At 35.3% G+C, this 21,122-nt stretch overlaps 1 protein-coding gene across 1 annotated transcript in view; it reads left to right on the forward strand.

The window, feature by feature from the left end:
• Window positions 1–749: 749 nt before the first annotated feature.
• LOC148313172 (uncharacterized) overlaps window positions 750–21,122 on the forward strand; it is a 90,950-nt gene continuing 70,577 nt past the window's right edge. Inside the window, exon 1 of the mRNA XM_088266287.1 lies at window positions 750–1,705. Within this exon, the coding sequence (XP_088122413.1) occupies window positions 1,321–1,705 (385 nt within the window). The 5' untranslated portion in view covers window positions 750–1,320. The remainder of the gene's footprint in view (window positions 1,706–21,122) is intronic.

Consider the following 21,122-nt stretch of genomic DNA (forward strand, 5'->3'; position numbering starts at 1 on the left):
GCAACACTAACCACGGGACCACAACCCGACACAATGTGCAATTTGATTTGTATATGTAGGTACCGAATTTTATTATATAATTTAATATTTTCAATACATAGTCATCTATACCTCACGTATTGCTTAAAATCTTGTATTAATATATTTATTTTTTTGTAAATAGATAACGCGATTTGAAGGTAACCTAAATATTTAAATTGATGTGTAATTTTATTATTTGTACTTATTAAAAGATTAAATAAAATCTATGAATAAAGTGAGTATTCAACAATATATAAGATTCTAATATGATCTATTTGTTATTGCCTATTATATTTGGAAACATGCCCGTTTCTTATTTTCTATAGGTATGATAAGAAAATTCAAATCTTATTGGAAAAAAATATATAGTTATTGAAGTTATGAAGTATTTTAGGTAGTAAATCGCAGTAAAAAATGGGACAGGTGAAGAATTTAATGCGAATTAATTTGATTTGTTTCTTCATCTATAGTTCGCCCTACAAAGAATTTAATTAATAGCTATAATTATTTAAAGATAAGTTTAAAATATGTGTATCAACAACACTTAAAATCTCCTTATCCTATCAAGCATTTCAATGTTATTTCCTATATTTACATATAATATGTAACTGTCACTCGACTTATCTCGAATTGTGATGAATGATCAACAAAGCGTAGTGTGTTTAGAAAATAACCGATTTCACGAGTCAGCACTGAATTAGTTTCCAACGCGCGTCGCGACTGGCGCTAGTCGTTCGCGAGATACGTTCGGAGGCGGACCTGTGCCGCGCGGTTCGCTTTTTTATCTGGGCGAATCCACTTTTGTAAATTTTGTTCTCAACAAAAAAACCAAAGACCGCGAAATATATTTATGTCAGTGTTTAAATATTATGCATGTTGCATAAATGTGGTGAAATTACTTAATTCGTACTGCCTTAAGTGGCGATCTGATCGCCCGATGTGAGTTTTATTGAAAATTTTGATGTGTGCTGTCGTTGAAATTTTACGAGGACTTGTCACTTTATTTCTGCAAAAAAACTCTGGATTTAACCAAAGATTCAGTTAGTGAAGTGGATATTTTTGTATTTTTATATCGAATATGTAAAAATTACGTGACATTACTGTTGAATTTTCGCATTTCACTTACGCGAACCTAACACGTAATTCATTATTTTTACTACTCTCGCGTGTGTAATTTTGCTACAGCGTTAAACTTTCGTTCGGAACAGAAGTCGCTTGTTTACAGTACTCGCGGAACAAAACTGTTGCGGGACTTTTGTTAAAATATAAGTGTTGTTATTTTTTCATTGACATTTGAAAATGTCAACCATGAGCGCGAGAGTTTTGAGTCCCGCGGTTCTTAACCAGCTGGGACAGATGAGGGGGCCGAAGAGAAAGGAGTTATCCAAAGTGAGGAAGAATCTCTTCGGGCCTCCGGGAGAAACGGCCAGGACGCTGGCGGAGCGAGAGATGAAAACTGCGACCCAACAAGGGTCCCTGAAATGGGGCTTCGACTTCATATTGGAGCGCCCGCTGGACGGGCATACAAGATTCGCGTGGATTAAAGTCCCTGGGGCCCCGGACATGACAGCAGCTCCCGTTGCAAGAAGTACCCCCGTTGAAGTGGAGACCCGTCCCGTTCTAGAAGCGAAAAAACCGATCCTTCCTCCACCCCGGTCGCAGGTTAAACAAGCCTCAGTCAAAGGTTAGTCTATTCTTATAATTATTTCAATATATTGCGCAATTAGTTCACTTCACCATCCCGCTATAATGACACGCTTAAGCTTTGTTCCGAAGTTTGTGCCGCGGCACACTGGAGTACCGTTGATTAGTTGGTGTGCCGCGGAAAAAGTCTAGTTTTGTGAAAATACAATATAGGTATATATATTATATATTTTGATTGCCTGTGCTCAGTTGAGTGCGCTCACATTTCGCATTGAACTTATCGCTCACTCCTTTCAAGAACGTCATAAATAAATCGTCAATTTTCAGTTGTGCATGTTTTCGGAATGCCCAAAAAATGTACTAAATCCCTGCAAAAGACGCATATTTTTACCCGCTACAGGGCAGAAAATGTTGTTTTTGCATTTTGAAGAAAAGGTATTGTTTAATTATTTTTTTAAAATATTTTTCAAATGGAGAAAAAAACCTTCAGGTTTTACCTAAAAAGATTTGTTGCACAGTAAAAAGTTCAATAAGTGTCTTGATATTTATTTTTAATACATTGTGTTATATTTTTAAACTTTAAAAACATTCTCCTGAAAAATCAAGTTTTTTGATTTATGACGTTCTTGAAAGGAGTGAGAGATATTATGTTACCACAATATGGTAAATATGCACCTCTGAAATTTCTTAATTTGATAGGTGTACCTTGAATAGAAAAAGTTTGCGGAACACTGTTCTAAAGAACGCCAGGTTGTGGTCACGTGGTTAGTGTCGCGAACTCTCGAGTTAGAGTTTCTCGGTTCGAACCCACTCTATTTGATACCTATTTCTGATAATGAGCCGCTTTACCTCGCAGAAATACATAGAATTAAATTTAAGTATTTTTTGTAAATGATAAAAATAAAACAAATAAAATTTCTTTTAAAATCAATTTCCATTCCCGCTTAAAACAGTTTGAAAACAATTTCATTCGAATTCTAAATTTGTAATATTCATTGAAACCGTTCCGTCCAATTTCTAGTACCGCCGACGCACTAACGAATAAAAACGCTCTAAATTTGAACTAGGAAATCTTCGGTAGTACAAAGAACATTTGAGAAAAATACCCATGAACACATTTTCATATTAATTAATATTTTATTAAAATTTATCAATAATTTATTAAAATTTTAGTAGTAACTGTCTTATTTTCGTAAAGTATATTTTATGTAATACATATTATCTTAATCTTCAGTGCTGATAATTGCCATGATAAATTTATCTGCCTGATTATTTTGTGGTTTTTAAGTACATAATTAAAAAAATATATACATGTATGTATATATGAGATCTATGCCTTGGCGTAAAAATAATACACAGTAAACCAACCCCCTACAACGTAAAGATAGGTACCCCTTTATCAGTGGCGTTCACAGAGTTTTTAATTAGGGTACGCAGTAGGGTTGAGTGAGAATAAGGCATAGTAGGCACTGGTCGTGTTTCTATATGGAACGCGAGTAATCCAGGGTAGGCACTGCTTTGTTCCGCTATCTTACGGAATGTTATAAGGGATTAATGTTTTAAATTGTAATATTACATTTGAACTAGTACAGTTACATATAAAGGAAAAAAATATATGTACTGTAAATAATTTATATTTGAAGCACTAACTTTGTGATTTTCCATTTGATAATTAAAACATAACTTTGTTTTAAAATCACTATAAAAGTGATTTTAAAATATATTTTAATTTACAGTGATTTTAAAGCAAAGTTACATTTCAATAAGAAAAAAATAAATGTGCAATGTTTATTTAAAAACGTATTATTAAGTGTCCAGTCACGGTATCCCTAAAACTTGCCTTGCAGTGTTGTTTTCGTTGTAAAAATTATAAATACTCGTTTCTTTAAATATGTTGGCATCGGTCTACTGAAAAAAATACGATCGTAGTGAAAGCAAACGTATACCCACGAAGTCGATGTTTTACAGCTCGGATCTAAAATTTAAAAAAAGAACAAAAACAAAAAAAAACAAATTGTATTATTTAACCGGGTCACCTCTTGTTCCCGCGCTTCTGTCTTATTTACCAAAGTCTCAGGAATATATGAAAAATGCATAAAACGCTTTGGTTTTGGTATTTATTTATTTCAAGTAATCTTTGCATTAATCTTGAATCCAAAAATTAAAGTTTTTTTTCTTTGTAAATATAATTATAGAAAATTACGAAAGCTATGAGAATTAAGGCCCAGTATTCGTTAAGTCGCATCTTAATTTTCTCTAAATCCTGGTAACATTTTACATAATTGATTTTTTTCTTAAAACACCGTTTATGCATTGAAAAAATAAGTTTTTCTATGAAATAATTATCGTCCGCCTCCGTAGTGTAATGGTCAGCACGCTCGGCTACCGTTCTGGAGGTCCCGGATTCGATTCCCAAGGGGGGTAAAATAAATATAAGTGATTTTTTCACTGTCATATTTATTTAATATTACCCTGGACTGGGTACCTGAATCGGAGGGCTTATCACCTTTCCTTCATGTGTAAACCATCAAGATAACACTGCGTTTATATGATGCAGTGCCCTATGCACCATTGGGGTGCGGATAAGGGTTTTGTTATTTATTATTATTATGAAATAATTATGTATATGATTTTTAAAAGAAAAGAGTTATTGAAAGATATGGAGTATTTTTTTTAATGTTTATTCTATAAAACCAAAAATCCAATATACATTGTTTACAAAAAAAATGGGACGTTACATGACGCTCACTCCTTTCAAGAACGTCATAAATCAAAAATCGTCAATTTTCAGTTGTGCATGTTTTCAGAATGCCCAGAAAATGTACTATATTCCAGCAAAAGAGGCATGTTTTTAACTTAATATTTACCCGCTACAGGGCAGAAAATGTTATTTTTGCATCTTAAAGAAAAGGTATTGTTTAATTATTTTTTTAAAAATATTTAATATTTTTTAAATGGAGAAAAGCCTTTAAAAGGTTTTACCTAAAAAGATTTGTTGCACAGTAAAAAGTTCAATAAGTGGTTTGATAATTATTTTTAATACATTGTGTTATATTTTTAAACTTTAAAAACGTTCTCCTGAAACATCAAGTTTTTTGATTTATGACGTTCTTGAAAGGAGTGAGCGATGTGACCTCTCTGGTAGTCTTCGGTGGAATGAATTATGTGTTAGCGAATATCCCCTTAACTCTGGGTATTGTGTACATGTACGACGGATCCCAATTAATATTAAAAATGTACGATATAAGACGTCGATTTAATTGTGTTTTTTTTTAATCAAATAAATTAACGCTCGAATGTGAATTTAACGTGTTGCGTAATGATAATATTATTACCATAGTTGAATTCATTGAAATAATCTTCTTATCTTTGCGACACTAAAAATATCATCGCCAGTCGTAAAAGAGATACCCTCTTCCGTATTGCAACGCATTGCACGCGATTGTATAATAATGAATTTCACTTCTCGTTCCTGAATAGATAATAACTTTTAATTTACAAAATTTCCTTCCTGTAATATTTTCGAGTATCGATCGAGCATACGTACCATTATTGTTTATTTATTGGTTCCTTATGTATATTGTATTTACCTTACTATTACATAATTATAAAAAGAAAATGTTATAATTTTTCAATTCAAAAACAGTGTTTAAAAAAACAATTACGCCAAATGTAACCTGCGTTTAGAGAAAATTAAGTTGCTATTTCGTGTCTATGTCCGCCTCCGTAGTGTAATGGTCAGCATGCTCGGCTACCGTTCTGGAGGTCCCGGTTTCGATTCCCAGGGGGGTCTAATGAATATAAGTGATTTTTTCACTCTAATATTTATTCAATATTACACTGGACTGGTACTTGAAGTGGAGGGCTGATCACCTTTCCTTCATGTGTAATCGATCGAGATAACACTGCGTTTATATAAAGCAGTGCCCTATGCACCATTGGGTTGCGGTAAGGGTTTTATATATTTTATAAGTTGCTATTTAACGAATACTTGGCCTTAACGAGATTTCCAATGATAAATAATTTATGTTCGCACTGACCTGTGCAATATTTCACGAAATATCTCCGCTGTATTTTGTCTTTCCATTGGTCGTTTCAAGGTTACATCACTGTATCTATTACTAGACCATTTCTTTTTATCAAGAGTGTGTAATCTGTCAGAATGAAAGGTTGTGACTTGCTTTATCATAAAAGAATGAACCCAAATTATTGTTTCGATAACATAAGGATCGTTTATTTAGATTTTTGACCAATATTTGATGAAAACATATATTACTCTCTCAGTGTATCGAAGATTGACGGCAGTCATCTGGCAAGAAATGGACATATAGCAACTGGCGGTATCAATCAACTATAGAACAATAGGTCGTGGAATGCTTTTGAAATAATTACGTTATGTTGAAAATCAATCACCAAACCTTTTTTTCAGATTCAGGGTAAATAAATGAATACCGTTTTCTCATCAACATAACACATCTCCGACATATTTTTAGTACGTAACATTAAAACAGAACAGTACAAAGAATTGCCATTCATTGTTTTGCGAAAATTATATTAATTTAATTTATTAATTGGATGGGGAGGGGCATATAACAATATCATGAAATCAATCAAAGCAGTACAAAGTAATATTAAAATAAAGATCAACATTCTCAACACAAACCCTTTTCGCAAAATTCTCAGTACATAAAAAAGAATATATCTAAAAAACATATATTATACATCTTCTTATGGTCTTCTTCTTATAGTACCAACAAAATTACACATACTTAGGAATAAAAAAAATCACACAAAAAAACATCCTCGCTTTAGAAATTAAAAATATAAAAGACACAAACACTCTAAAAAAGAAACTTAACGAACACTATTAACATATACAGACTATACAATAATAAAACTAAACAAGATAACTCTCTAGTACAGCATAAAAATATATATTCCCCAGTAATGTCACTATCAACAAAAAAAAGAAGAAAAATGTCCCTCTCCAAGCACAAGAGTTCGGTCTCTTTTTTGAGAGGCTCAACGCAACTAAAATCATAAGATTGTAAACAGTAGAAATGTATATAAATTGTATATTTTTTTTAATAAAAATAAATTCTTAGCGTGTCGATTTCATTCTCACCCCGGATGGCTAGTTGCAATTTTATAATAAAAATGCAACAAATCTCTCATTGTGTTCGAATTACGCACGTCCTCTCTTTTCCCGCCTCGCGAAAGTATTCGCATTCATTTGTTTGCTGTTGTTGAAGTAATGGCGGATTGTTTATCGGCTCCCGCGGACCTACGTGAAGACAGACAGATATATAATATGTACCGAAATATCATCAACCGGCCGCCATTCGGACGCGCATTCGGGCTACCGAATACGCACCCGCCGACTCACTTCATCAAACAAAACGTGACGTCGCAAAAAGGCGAAATCCTTGCCGCACTAAGAAATTTCTTCATCTTGATTCTCCCGCTCTTTTTTATGTATACCCCGCGTATATTAGCGACCTTGTGCGCTTCTCTCGTACGTACATTTGTAGCGATTGTATTTCCGTCTCTTTCTGCTTAGTGCGCCAGAGCAGAGGGGATATACTCTTCGTTGATGTATGAAGCTAGCCGCGAGCGCATTGGAAATTTGAATTTTTAACGGTTCGCTCTTGCACTGCATTGACATCTATTGACATTTTTTTTCTTAATTAGGGCGGTAAATTTTGAAAAAAAAAACATTACATTAGTAATATCGCTCAGTTTGTCTTTTTTATCGGTGTTTATTTAGAATATGATATTATCCTTCCCTCTAAATAAAAAAAATATCTCGCCATATTTCGCTCACTCCTTCCAACAACGTCATATATCAAAGAACTATGTATTTCTAAAGAGAGTTTTTTAAGTTTAAAAATATAATAATGTATTAAAAAATAAATATCTAGCCACTTATTGAACTTTTTACTGTGCAATAGATCTTTTTATGTAAAACCTGGATCTTTTTTCTCCATTTCAAAAATATTTAGTTTATTTAAAAAAATTATTAAACATTAATTTTTCTTCAAAATGCAAAAACAAAACTTTCTGAATTCATTTGTTATTTTTACCCCAACCTATGTAACGTGGATATCAATAATGCAGGCGTTTGTTTATCGAGGGCATATCTGAATCAAAGAAATCGAAGAAGATATATATTTTGTACATTGAGAGCATTGTTAACTTTGTGGTATGGTAATATAACACTCTCCTTATCATTCATCGTTCACTTCTTGATATTACACAAAGTGAACGATGAATGATATGGCGTGTTTCGAATAAGATATAACTATTTTTGACATCTCAATATAGATGAAGAAGAATATGGATTTTTAATTAATGTTTTACTTAGTAAATACCACTATTTCTTAAAATCTACTGTGACACGTGTTTCGATGCATTCCGCACCATTTTCAAACACCGTCAAAAATTTATTTTCAAACACCGTCGGTGTTTGAAAATGATGCGGAATGCATCGAAACACGTGTCACAGTAGATTTTAAGAAATAGTGGTATTTACCAAGTAAAACATTAATTAAAAATTGATAGATTTTACCACAAAGTGACTGCCGAATCAATTAATGAAAGAATATGGATGTCTGGGTATTTACAGGTCTTGCCACCTGTCATTGGCTGTGATTAAGTGGATACTTTTCCCCTTTAGAATCAGCGAATTGACAACGTTTTTCTTTCATATATATATTTTTTATCTATCATTATCTATCATTTATTTATCTATAATTTTCATATCATAATCCACTTCTATATAAACGTTCTTGAGGTAGTATTTTACGAAAATGGCGCTATATAAATTAACCAAAATAATATTTATTATTATTATTATCATATCGTCGGATTAGTCGTTATAACTTCAGTTACACGTTTGTAATATTTTTCAGTAGCACGAGCGGAGGGCGTTTAGTATTCTCATTTATTAATGTAACGAAACCGGTTAGTCGCAAGTCACAGCTGTTTTACCCCACGTGTCCTATCACCCCCCGCATTTGTGTTGTGCATTTCCACCCCAATATCCGACGATGCTGTTTTGCGCCGAAAGCTCATGTTACTCGCGATAAACGCTGCACATTCACGAACTAAAAATATTACGTTAATTTAGAACGCCTGATTTTTTTACAAGAGAATCATTCCTTTTCTATCAAAATCAAACCCTTATCCGCACCCCAATGGTGCATAGGGCACTGTATCATATAAACGCAGTGTTGTCTTGATCGTTTACATATGAAGGAAAGGTGATCAGCCATCTGCTTTAGGTACCAGTCCAGGGTAATATTAAAGTAATATTAGAGTGAAGAAATCACTTATGTATATTTGCCCCCCCCTGGGAATCGAACCCGGTACCCCCAGTACGGTAGCTATGGAGGCGGACAACGAAAATTAAAAAGTATGTTTAATAAATAATTACCAAGGTATTTTTTGAAATTATTTAATAGCGGTAAAATCGTTGGAAAGGTAAGCGGAAGCGGTTACTCCTAATGTCTGGCTAGTGTGATTCATGCGAATTTTACGTGAAATTTGTATAACCACAACACACATTTCCTTTTAGCATCACATCCACACTTCTAACTCATTTAGTTATCAGTGAAAATGTACTCGTTAATGCGTTTGACGATTTGCTAAATAAAATATGCGTTAATGGCAAGTATTGGTAAGTCGCAACTTAATTTTCTCTAAATCCGTGTAAAATTTTACGAAATTAATTTTTTGTTAAAATACCGCTTTTTTATTGTTTTTTTTTTTACAAAATACATATTTAAATAATACAAAATAGTCGGTAAAAATATTTCAAATATGTATAACGTTTCTACCTCTCTAATAAAGTAGACACTTGTGTTTAGAGAGGGAGTTCGTTTTAATATTATTATTAGCTTTTATAAACAGTGTAAATTAAAACAAAGTAAATAAAAAAATAAAATAAAAAAATAAAATAAAAAATATTCCTTGGTATGGAGGGTTGGGGTGAGTGTTTGATAATGTCCTAAGAAGACGAAACGCGTCACGTATTAATAAATAAATGTAGAATTCAATCCAAAAAACCGCGTTTTATTTTGGATATAGTACCCAACAATTTTATTTAATTTTTTTATTCTCTCTGCGGCTTCCAACAGTTCTGTCAGCAACCCCGTGAACACGTTTTCGATCCCATCTCCGTGCACTATCTGCCATCTACCGTCTAGTTATCGGGCCGACGCGTCGATGCCTCCCCCGGAGTCGAACTCGCGTTCCGCGGGTCGACATCCTGATCCCGCCGCACATCTGTCCACCCGTCGGCCCTACCCCCTTACCTTGCCCTCGCCATATCGCACTGTGCAACATTAGCATTAGGAGGGGTGGCGGAAAACCGTTGGCGCATCCCGCCGGCCGTTAGCTGCGCGACACCCCCCATTGTTTCTGCTCGCCTGGAACGAGGAATGCGTAATTTTTATACTTTTACACATAGCGCTGGCCTTTTTGCGGCCACCGACTTCGGGTCGTATGATTATGGGTGCTTGTGCACTACGCGGAATTTTACTGTCCGGCAGTCCGGTTTTTTCAAATAAAAAGGTGTCTCTTAAGTCAGAGTTTCTCGGTTCGAATCCACTCTACCACAATTTGATACCTATTTCTAATCATGAGCCGCTTGGGCTTACAGAAATAGTATGAAATTGAAATATTTGTGTTAACAATAAAAACACAAATATTTCTCTTTTGAAAAAAATTAAAGAAAGAATAGTGCAAACCGATACAATTCAATATTCCATTTTTCTTATTAATATTTATAGATAAAACAGTTTGATCTTTTATAGTATATGTAGTATATAGTATAAATAATAAAAACAAATATTTCTCTTTAAAAAAAAAGCGACTACGACAGTTTAGCGTGATCGAATTCACGCGCTCCGTGATCGCGCACTGATCGAGCGCACCGATCCGAAGAAAGACGGTCAAAAGCACAAGCCAATCATCCGTTTTATCATGCTAACCGGACTACCGGACAGTAAAATTCCGTGTAGCGCACAAGCGCCCTATGTAGTCCATTATCGAAGGTTGCGGTTTGCGTTTAGGACGCCCGCTCCCCGACAACAGAGAGTCACATCACCTGAGGTCGAGATTTTTATTTATTTATTTAAACACATTAACATAAGTCTCATACATAATATTACCGATGGCTAATTTCCATTTTTTAATTACTGTTCCATTTACTTAACAATGACGAGTCTTAGTTATTTTGTTTTGTATTTCCGTCGATAGTGCGACTATAGTGGCATTCCTGTACCGACACATTAGTAACCAATTTCGTATATTGTAAATTGATTCAATTTGGCATTGTACATCATTTTAAGTGGGTCAAATTAAGAGAGCTCGATGTTGTCAAAATTATGTCACATGTTATCAGAGAGAATTCCAGTGATTGTTTCAACTCGTAAATCTCAATAAAAATCCTCCGCGTGGAATGTAAATTGATCAAAATGGAAATAATTTATCTATGACGAAAATATATTAAAAATAAATACCTTGGATCTTAATATCCGTAAAGATTTTTCATCCGAAACAAAAAGAAGTCAAAAGAAATCAAGACGATTACCTGTTTAAAATTAAGGCGATTTTCGCAAACACAGAATTCATTCCATCGGAGATCAACAAAGACGTCACATGTCTGTTCACGACCGAGTTTTTTGAAGAACGTATATTGGATATTTTTGTTTTTTTTTTAGAATATATCGCTGGTTATATGCCACAACGCAAAAAATCTTCATTCCAAAAATCGTATCTAAATCGTCAACACTTTCATATTCTAAAGACATCCATGATTTTAGCGTTAGAAGTGGACATTTAAAATTATACAAAAAAAACTATATTTATAATTTTTTGAACTCCTAACCTTTCAGTGACTCATTTTTTTTCAAAACCATTTAATAATTTCGAAGAAAAAGTTATTTTTTCAATGCGAAAACGGTGTTTTAGAAAATCGATTACTTAAAATGCCACCTGCATTTAGAGAAAATTAAGTTGCGACTTATCGAATACTGGGCCATAACTGTTTAAAATTAACATTATAGATTCGAGCTTCAATAAATTGTAGATGAAAAATCGAAAGGTATGTAAATTTAGTCAGCTGGTCGCGTTTCCGAAATAATGCCACAATTTGAATAAATTATTATTAATTGAAAATGTATTCCAGACCAAATTGTTTATTGGCCATCATACATCATGGCATGGGAAGCGTATCGATTAGCGATCCCGAACGGTATTTTATTATTTAGTAATGTGCGACCACTTATCGACCCCAGCAGAGTAAACAGCCGTGTGAAAACGTTATCCGTATCGATCCGTGGGGTAGCCAATAAGGGGTGGCTCCTAATTGTTTCACAGCGATCGATAGTACTAGACACCTCACTCTAGGTAGGTACACTAACGCCAATAAACGGACTCTCCATCCTCCTGAGAGGGCTAATGTCGTGGGAAAAGGTCAATCAGCTGGCTAACGGCTTCGACTATTTACAACATTTTGAGTGTGTCCAAATACTTGTTCACAAAATCTGGATTATCTCCAATTACACGAGTTATTTTCATGTTTATGAAAATAACTGAATGAAAATAACATTAATATGTTAATGTATTTTGTTTTTTAAATCTTAAATCATTCGTAAACGAGTGGAGGCTTAAAAATAAAACGAACTAACCATCACGCCGCTGCCCCGCAGGGGTAGGCAGAGAGAATAGAACGCCACACCACTCTGTCCTTGCAAACATTCTTCGCCTCTTCCACGCTCATGCATCTCCTCATACATACCCGCCGATTGTTTCGACTCCTAACCTGACCACTTTCAAGTATTTGGCATACTTGATCATGCCAAGTTTTTCTCGGTCTTCTTCTGCTCCTTTTTCCAATTACATTCGCCTCATAAATTTGTTTTACCGTTCTTTCCTCACTCATTCGTTCTACATGCTTGAAAATTAAAAAAATAAAAAAGGTACATTGTTACAAGTCCCGTGTTCTTGGGGTTAACTTATAGTCTCCGGTCTTTTGGATCAAACTTCTATACAACTAGAAAAATAAAAACAAGAGCTTGAAATGTAATGATTTTCGGCAGTAACGTTGTTGCGCTGCCTTTGTGTGTATAACAGGAACTAACGGTATGGTACAAGCCATGTTTTCGTGGTGTCATAGTATAATACTCCGAGTCCCGTTCCTATCGATTTATGGTAATTAAGAACGGCCGTGTGTTATTCGTGTCGAAATTAACGCATAACAGATGCTCCCGTATGCAGATATATGTTGGGGAATTGAAGAGTGATCGCTATCAGATCGACCCAGCGCGCACGATGATTATTCCTGCCGATTACCGTTTGAGCAGTCATCATCGTGGCTGCCTCTCTTAATTAAACAGCGTCATCGCATTATGTCCCCCGATCAAGAGGCAGAGACACATATCGTTCACTCCTTTCAACAACGTCATATATAAAAAAAAACTTGATTTTTCAGGAGATCGTTTTTAAAGTTTAAAAATATAATACAATGTATTAAATACAAATATCACATCACTTATTGAACTTTTTAATGCGCAACAGATCTTTTTAGGTAAAACCTGAAGGTTTTTTTCTCCATTTGAAAAATATTTAGTGTATTCAAAAAAATACTTAAACAACCTTTTCTTCAAAATTCAAAAACAGCACTTTTGCCCTGTAGCGGGTAAATATTAAGTTAAAAATATGCCACTTTTGCTGGGATATAGTACATTTTCTGGGCATTCCGAAAACATGCACAGCTGAAAATTGACGATTTTTGATATATGACGTTGTTGAAAGGAGTGAGCGATATATATAGCCACACGTAGTACATACTAGGTATCCGGTTCCGAATTTGATGTACCCAGATGCCCTCGCAGGAAGCTTATGTTTGTTCATGGTGAAATTAATATTAACACGATATGGCGTGTGGTATTTAGTCTCGTTAATTCGTAAAATAAGAGTACAACAACCCGTTTGTCACGAGCGTGTCATGTAACTCACTGCTCCTCTTTTTATAACACAATTGTTTAATTTCCCAATAAATGTCTAATCACTGCAATATAAGGGTTTCTCGAATGTCAACATCTGATAAAATTCAAGTTTTTTATTGATTAAATGCGTTTGACATTGCAGGGATTACAATTGGGCTTTGTAGACTATTTGTCCACTTCCTTGTAATTGTAATGGTCAGCACGCTCGTCTACCGTTCCCAGGGGGGGTGTCAAATTTAGTGTCGGGCTGTGGTCCCGTGATTAGTGTCGCGGACTCTAAGTCAGAGTTTCTCGGTTCGAACCCACTCCACCACAATTTGATACCTATTTCTGATAATGAGCCGCTTAGGCTCACAGAAATAGAATGAAATTGAAATATTTGGGAAAATAATAAAAACACTAATATTTCTCTTTTTTTTAAATAATAATAAAAGTGATTTTTTCACTTATTCAATATTACCCTGGACTGTTACCTGATGCGGAGGGTTGATCGCCTTTCATTCACGTGTTAACGATCAAGATAACACTACGTTTATATGATGCAGTGCCCTATGCACCATCGGGTGCGGAAAAGGGTTTGAACGAATGAATACATGTAATTTGTTACATTAACAGTCCCACAGAAAAATCTGTGTTAGAGGTAGCAGACCCCCAGGAAGACCACCTAAACGATGGAGAGATAGCTGGTCTTCCGCTTCCCAGGAGCGGACCGGAGAGACAGCACATAGTCCTAAATAAAGAGGAAGAAGAAGAAAAAGAACAGTCCCACAGGTTGACACTTTCTGGCGTGACAATATCGTGGAATTAACCCTTATAGTGTTGAACTTATTTTCACTTATTTTGCATAATTTGCTAATTGCTTTTCATCATCACTACTTGACGAATTTGACATTTTGTAGATAGAAATAAAAAACTTTTACTTAAAAAAATACAAAAATAAATGTTAAATTCACAGCAACATAATTTTAAATGGTTATTGATGAATGTTATTAATAATAATAATAAAACCCTTATCCGCACCCCTATGGTGCATAGGGCACTGCGTCATATAAACGCAGTGTTATCTTGATCGTTTACACATGAAGGAAAGGTGATCAGCCCTCCGCTTCAGGTACCAGTCCAGGGTAATATTGAATAAATATGACAGTGAAAAAATCACTTATATTTATTTTACCCCCCTTGGGAATCGAACCCGGGACCTCCAGAACGGTAGCCGAGCGAGCTGACCATTACACTACGGAGGCGGACTTAATGTTATTAACTTATTAAAAACGTTATACATGCGCGCGCTAAGACACGTCCGTACAGGCCGATACCTAAATCAAATTGCGCAATAGTCGGTATTCCGACGCTCCGCACTTTATACGCATTAATAGAGAGTCGATCTATCGACGGTTCGCACTCTAAGGGTTAAGTAATTATAATATTGTGTACGCTACAAATAGATACCGAGTTGGGCCCCCAACACGTGCCACGTTAACCTACGACAATAGTACCTACATAATATTATAGTAATCCATGCAGGAGAGCGCCAAACTGGTGGGGATGCTTCTATTCCGGGACCCTCGGGTTACTTATTACCGTCACATGTGCCAGCGTAAACACGCACTGTAAATAAATGCAGCATGCCGCGCTCAGAGATTGCCGGAGAAATACGGAGAGTGGAAGACGTTTTGGGGACAGAGTGCAGTCTCATGTTTATATTTTCGAGTTGTGCAGAAGAAAATATATTTAAACAGACAGAGAGAACGACTCAGAAAGTATATGTGGCGAATGTGAGCGGGAGAACAGAACGAAGACGGTACGATTAGATCAATCAAAATCTAAAACTGGGTGGTGTTAAAAGTCGGCGTAATCGGAGGGCATGTATGTTTTACATAATAATTTTGGATAATGTATATAGCGCCATTTTTTTTGTAAAATACTACCTCAAGGGTGCTTAAACTTTGGATATATTATATTTTGTTCTTATGATATGAGAATGACAATGATGGATAATAATAAAATATTAAAGAAAAACGTCGAGTCTGAAGGGGGGAAAGTGGAGCCGCCGTATTGTTGCGCCTTCTTCTCGGTCTTCTTGGGCTGGAGCGTGGCCAAGATGTTGGGCAGGACATTAATGTATTCAATTGCGGGGAGTGTATAATACCGAGCGTTTGTTGTTGTTGAGTCGATAGTAAGAACAACCTCGCTTCTGAGGTACGCGATTCGATCTCAAATCTGTCAGGACCTTAGTGCTCACATTGAATTGCGAGACTCTTTCTCTTACGCGATGTTGTCTCTGAAAATAAGCCTTGATTTTATTAATGCACCTAAGTATCTGACGAAGGTATTATCCTCATCAGTTCTCTTTCTTTATGTCTCCACACTTAGCGATCCTGTGCGGCAAGGCTCCAACCCTCCTTGCTGGATTTCGATCCCTTGCTCCTTGCGCTTGTACATCACTATCTTCCACTTCTCTTTTAGCAACATTTCCGAAGTTATAAACAATTATTTTCCTACATGTTGTGAGCAGTGGCGTGCACAGAGTTTTTAATCAGGAGAGGCAGTAAGGTTGGGTGAGGATAAGGCGTAGTAGGCACTGGTCGTGTTTCTATATAGAACACGAGTAATCCAGGGTAGGCACTGCTTTTCTGCCTATATAGAATGTACGCCTCTGGTTGTGAGCCTCTCTTGTATAAAAGGAGTTTGGAGAGAGTCGAGATACATAGTCGAGTTCGCTGGTAGTCCATTAAAAGCGCAAAAAATATGGTAATAATGATAAATTCTGAGAATTATTAAAGTTGTTAATAATATTGACGTTAAATATACAGTAAGCATTCTTGTATGAAAAATGCAATTTTATCCATTGCACCAAAACAATACAGTCTTATTTTTATTAAATTCAAGCATGTATCTCAAGAGATGTATCTCAGAAAACCGACTTTCTTTAGCTTTTTATTCGTCACGCGTTACGGGCGCTTCTGTTGTCAATTAAACATTCCAAATTTAAATATAAACGGTAATGTTCCGGTGCATGGTCGCGTGCCGTACCGCGAGTGTATCTCCCTCGCTTTATCTGCGTGCTCCGGTCGGTATTATATCGTCGCTCGAATCTAATACTTATATAGCAGCTGCGTGGTACGCAACCTTACCTTACCACAAAGTGCTGTCATTACACGGAAATGGTTTCTGCGTATAGTTATTTTACCTTTCTATGTCGAAACTATCTGTAAGTTTGTACGATTCGAGTATAAGGACGATTGTCAGCATTCTACATACTGCAACATTTTGAGTGTGTCCAAATACTGTTCAACGTTTTAAACCAATATCACTAGTCTGTTTTGGTTGGTTGGAAGATATTGATTTTTAGCAATAAGTCCGCCAATGTACATATTTCTTTTCTGTAAGTAAATAAATAAGTACTTGTTCACAAATCTGGATTATCTCTAATTAGGAGTTATTTTTTTTACATTCTTTTTTGACATCCCAACATAGATGAAGGGGAATATGGAAGTCTTGGCATTTACAGGTCTTACGACCGTCATAGGCTTGGTCAAGTGATCACTTTACACACGTGTAACATTCACCAATTCTACCCATGATTGACAACCACACTACTAAAATTTTTGAAACTTTTACATATTTTGATCAAACTCGTGTAACACAGTATGCGCGAGTTCACAATTGTCATCTATGGTGGGATGAGGCAGATTGTATTAATCACTCTTTAAAAAAAATGAGTACTGTGGTTGTTAATCGTGGGTGGTAGAATTGGTGAATGTTACACGTGTGTAAAGTGGTCAGCTCTATGACGTTCGTAAGCCCTGTGAATGCCCAGACTTCCATATTCTTCTTCATCTATATTGAGATGTCAAAAAATAATTCTACATACATATGTACTATATGGGTCGGGGCGCGCCGCTTTGGCTAGCCCGAATAAAGCGACGAACGTAAACATAACATATTCATACAATATACGTATGTATATTAGACGTGCGTAGTTTTTTTCCGCTTGCCTCGTCAAACAAACGGAAAACGCCTCCGAGCCGCTTCGCTCCTTCCGCCACTCCTTCGAACTCTCAAATCAACGAATTTTGCTTATTTATTAATTTGTAATATTCCTTGTCTATATTTAATTTTCGTGTCAATGACAATTGAATGTCAATGACTCTGTTTACTCGCATATTACGATGACGTTTGCAGGTCATGCTGTTGACACTGCACTTCGTTAAGTTTTAATATAACCGCACTTGGCAATATTGATTTTATTGAATCATCTTGATTTGATAAGGATTAAAGTCGATGTGAGAGTCATCAGCGCACGCGAGCTCTTTATTATTATTATTATTATTAATATGCATTTCTGTAGAGCAGTGTTTCCCAACCTTATTTGTACCATGCCTAACGTGACCATATATTTTTCTCCTCAAAACGGGACGACATCTACCAATTTTTACGTAGTAGTACGTATATACAAGAAAACGAGTATTTTTCATAGTTTTTACGTTTTGATAAAAAGAAAAGCAGTGTTGATAAAGAAAATAAGGGGAGTAAATAATATAAATATGAAAAAAATTATGTTGTTCAGGCTATCTAAAAACGGGACGGTCTCGTTCAAAACGGGGCGTATGGTCACACTAACTGTACTCCACTTTAACTAATCAAATATCTTTACTCCCCCCCTATAAATTTTTTATTTACCAAACAAATTCTGAAAAAAATGAACTACTTCAAATAAAAATTGCACACATCCAGTAAGTACTATTTTTATTTAATTTTTATAAATAAATAATTTGTATGTTATGTTACATCACAACTCCAAAGAAAATAAGTGCGATCCTTGGGCTTGGCTTGAGAAACCAAAATGCGAATAATCTTTTTTCATACTCTTACCATTAATTTTTGCATGGTGTTCGGAAATATAATTAAAATAGGTTTATAAACATTACGAAATGTAAGCGAACGAACAAGTCAATCACACACATGCCACCTTCCTGATTATAATCTCAACATTTTTACGTTGGGCTAGTATTTCTATCTTTCACTATAAATAATATGGAAAAGTGCAAATAAAACAAACATAAATGTTCTCCAAAAGTCAGAGAAGCATTTTTTTGGAAAATTCGTTTTTCGACGACAATGTAACAAATATAATATTAACGATTTCGTAGTTGTACAGGAGACAATGACTTTTGCTTGTCACGAAAAGTCACTTTTGCTTGGCAAGAAAATAAACATCAATGCAGTTAGTCATTTTTCAAGTCAACATATTATACTTCTACGATTAAAATCGCTTTGGATTTTTTTTCAAGACAATGTTAAGCTAGTAAGATATCAAATAGTCAATAATTACGTTTTTTTAATGCACTTGGTCACTTTCTCCTGTATGACTACGATTTGCACATTGCCCCTAAGACCTTCAAATTGCCCCCCGGTAGGGCGTGCCCCACGTTGAGAAACACTGATGTACAGAGTTTATATTGTGAATTGCTAACCGTTAAAAAACCATCATAAGAATTAGGGTCCAATGACACTTGACACAATTCGTTTAATTCGTATCGTTTGAAACTCTAATCCTTATAGGTCATGGCTGTACCGTTAGTGTGGACTTCATTAGACAATTTAATTTACGGTCGATAACCTCGGTTTAGTCTTCGTTTTGTTTGTTTGCTTTTTAAGTATTGTGCTTTACTTAGAATTGTCTGTCTTGTGAGCAAATATGTATTGCGTGTCCATTTATGTCACTCGTCTTAGATCTAGAGACGAGAGAAACAGAACAAGGACTGCCGAAAAAGACTTAGCACGATCAGATCAATCGAATCCTAAAATCTGGTGATGTCAAAAGTCTGCGTAATCGGAGGGAATGTATGACTACATGTATGGATGTGAAGGAGGCGAGGAGTGTATGCCAGGACAGAAGAGTGGCGTTCCATCCTCTCTGCCTACCCCTGCGGAGAAACGGCGTGATGGTAGTAGTAGTAGTAGTAATCTTAGATCCGTCACTCGTCTTAGATCTGTAACTGTGACATCAGATTAGTTATTGCGTGTTTAGCAATTTCAAATAATAAGTACATACATGGCAATTATTTGCCTGGCTCCGTAGTGTGGTGGTTAGAGTGTTTGGCTACTATAATTCCTAATTCCTGCTCTCCACCTTGCTTTCATATAATTAATGATCAATGTGAGATATGAATAATTATTAGCATTAACGAATCAAACTGTCGAACAAAAATACACAGATAGTGCAAGATATATTATGAATCCAAATTTCCACATGTTGTCGTTGGAAATTTCGTTAAGTATAACTAAACTGGGATGCGTTCACATTTATTTTACGCACGTGGGATACCGATAAAATTTACTGGAAATTTATAGTTTCAACTAGATGAGAGTATAAAAATTAAATAATCTTTCCTTTGCTACATTTGTTTTTTTTATGTATGTGTATATATTGTATATTCATTCAATCAAGATTAATTCTGAACATTACCGGAATATCAAAGTATTCGTTTTTAAAATGTCCACAATCCTATATTAACGACGCAGTGTATGGAATTATTTATCCAATCGCCGTCTTAAGATAAGAACTCTCGTAGGTCTTTGAACTCCGCAGGTTTTTTTTTCCTCTTCATAATTACTCTTGTATCATTGTTTGATTTCTAAAGCGACAAAAAACTGTCGTTTGCATAAATATGAAAGTGAACAGTATAATTAGAATACCGCCCAATGCGGTATTTGCACAAACTTACAAACCCGTTTGTTTGGATTCAATCTTCGATGAAGACGTGTCATTCTCCTCTATAAAAAAACTACATAATGGTTATGTTTTGTGTCTAATATATTGAGCAAATTCTCGGAACCCTCGCCCCAGAGATATTCATCATGATGTTTTCGGTTTGACGCCTAATAATTATCTGATTTTTGATAATGCTTTTTTTCTTCTTACACAAACCGTGTCAAATTTGAATCCCTCGAAGCATCCCTAAACAGACCAAAACCCCAAATGTCCCCAGCGGTTCCAAGCTCCCTACAAGTCATCCCTTGTAATGATATCTGATTCTGAGAACTACCGCAGTTTTTTTTCTTTTTTTTCCTTGCCCAGTTTTTTTCATTTACCATTTTCGTGTCTTCTTTATACGTATTTATTTACAAAACCTTTCTCCTATATTGGCTCACAGATTTAACGCACCACGCCTCTGCTTTTTTTGTGCTGTTCAAAATGGCTGTATTATATTTCAACACCCATTCTTTCGTAATCATTATTATACTTTTATGTTTGTTTTCATTTCCATTGAAACGGCGTTTAATTGGTGAATTTGTTCCCTAAGTATGTTCCTGATGCGTTTTATTTGCCAACTAGGTAGTACAGTTAATTTATTTATGTATGTAACATGTGTACATATATTAATATGTTAGGGAGGTATATTATATTTAATTTAAATTTTACTAATGGATAGGTAT

Source organism: Brachycentrus maculatus, unplaced genomic scaffold (assembly GCF_059751285.1).
Source record: "Brachycentrus maculatus isolate JH-2025_06_01 unplaced genomic scaffold, ASM5975128v1 h1tg000017l, whole genome shotgun sequence".
Classification (NCBI taxonomy): Eukaryota; Metazoa; Arthropoda; class Insecta; order Trichoptera; family Brachycentridae; genus Brachycentrus; species Brachycentrus maculatus.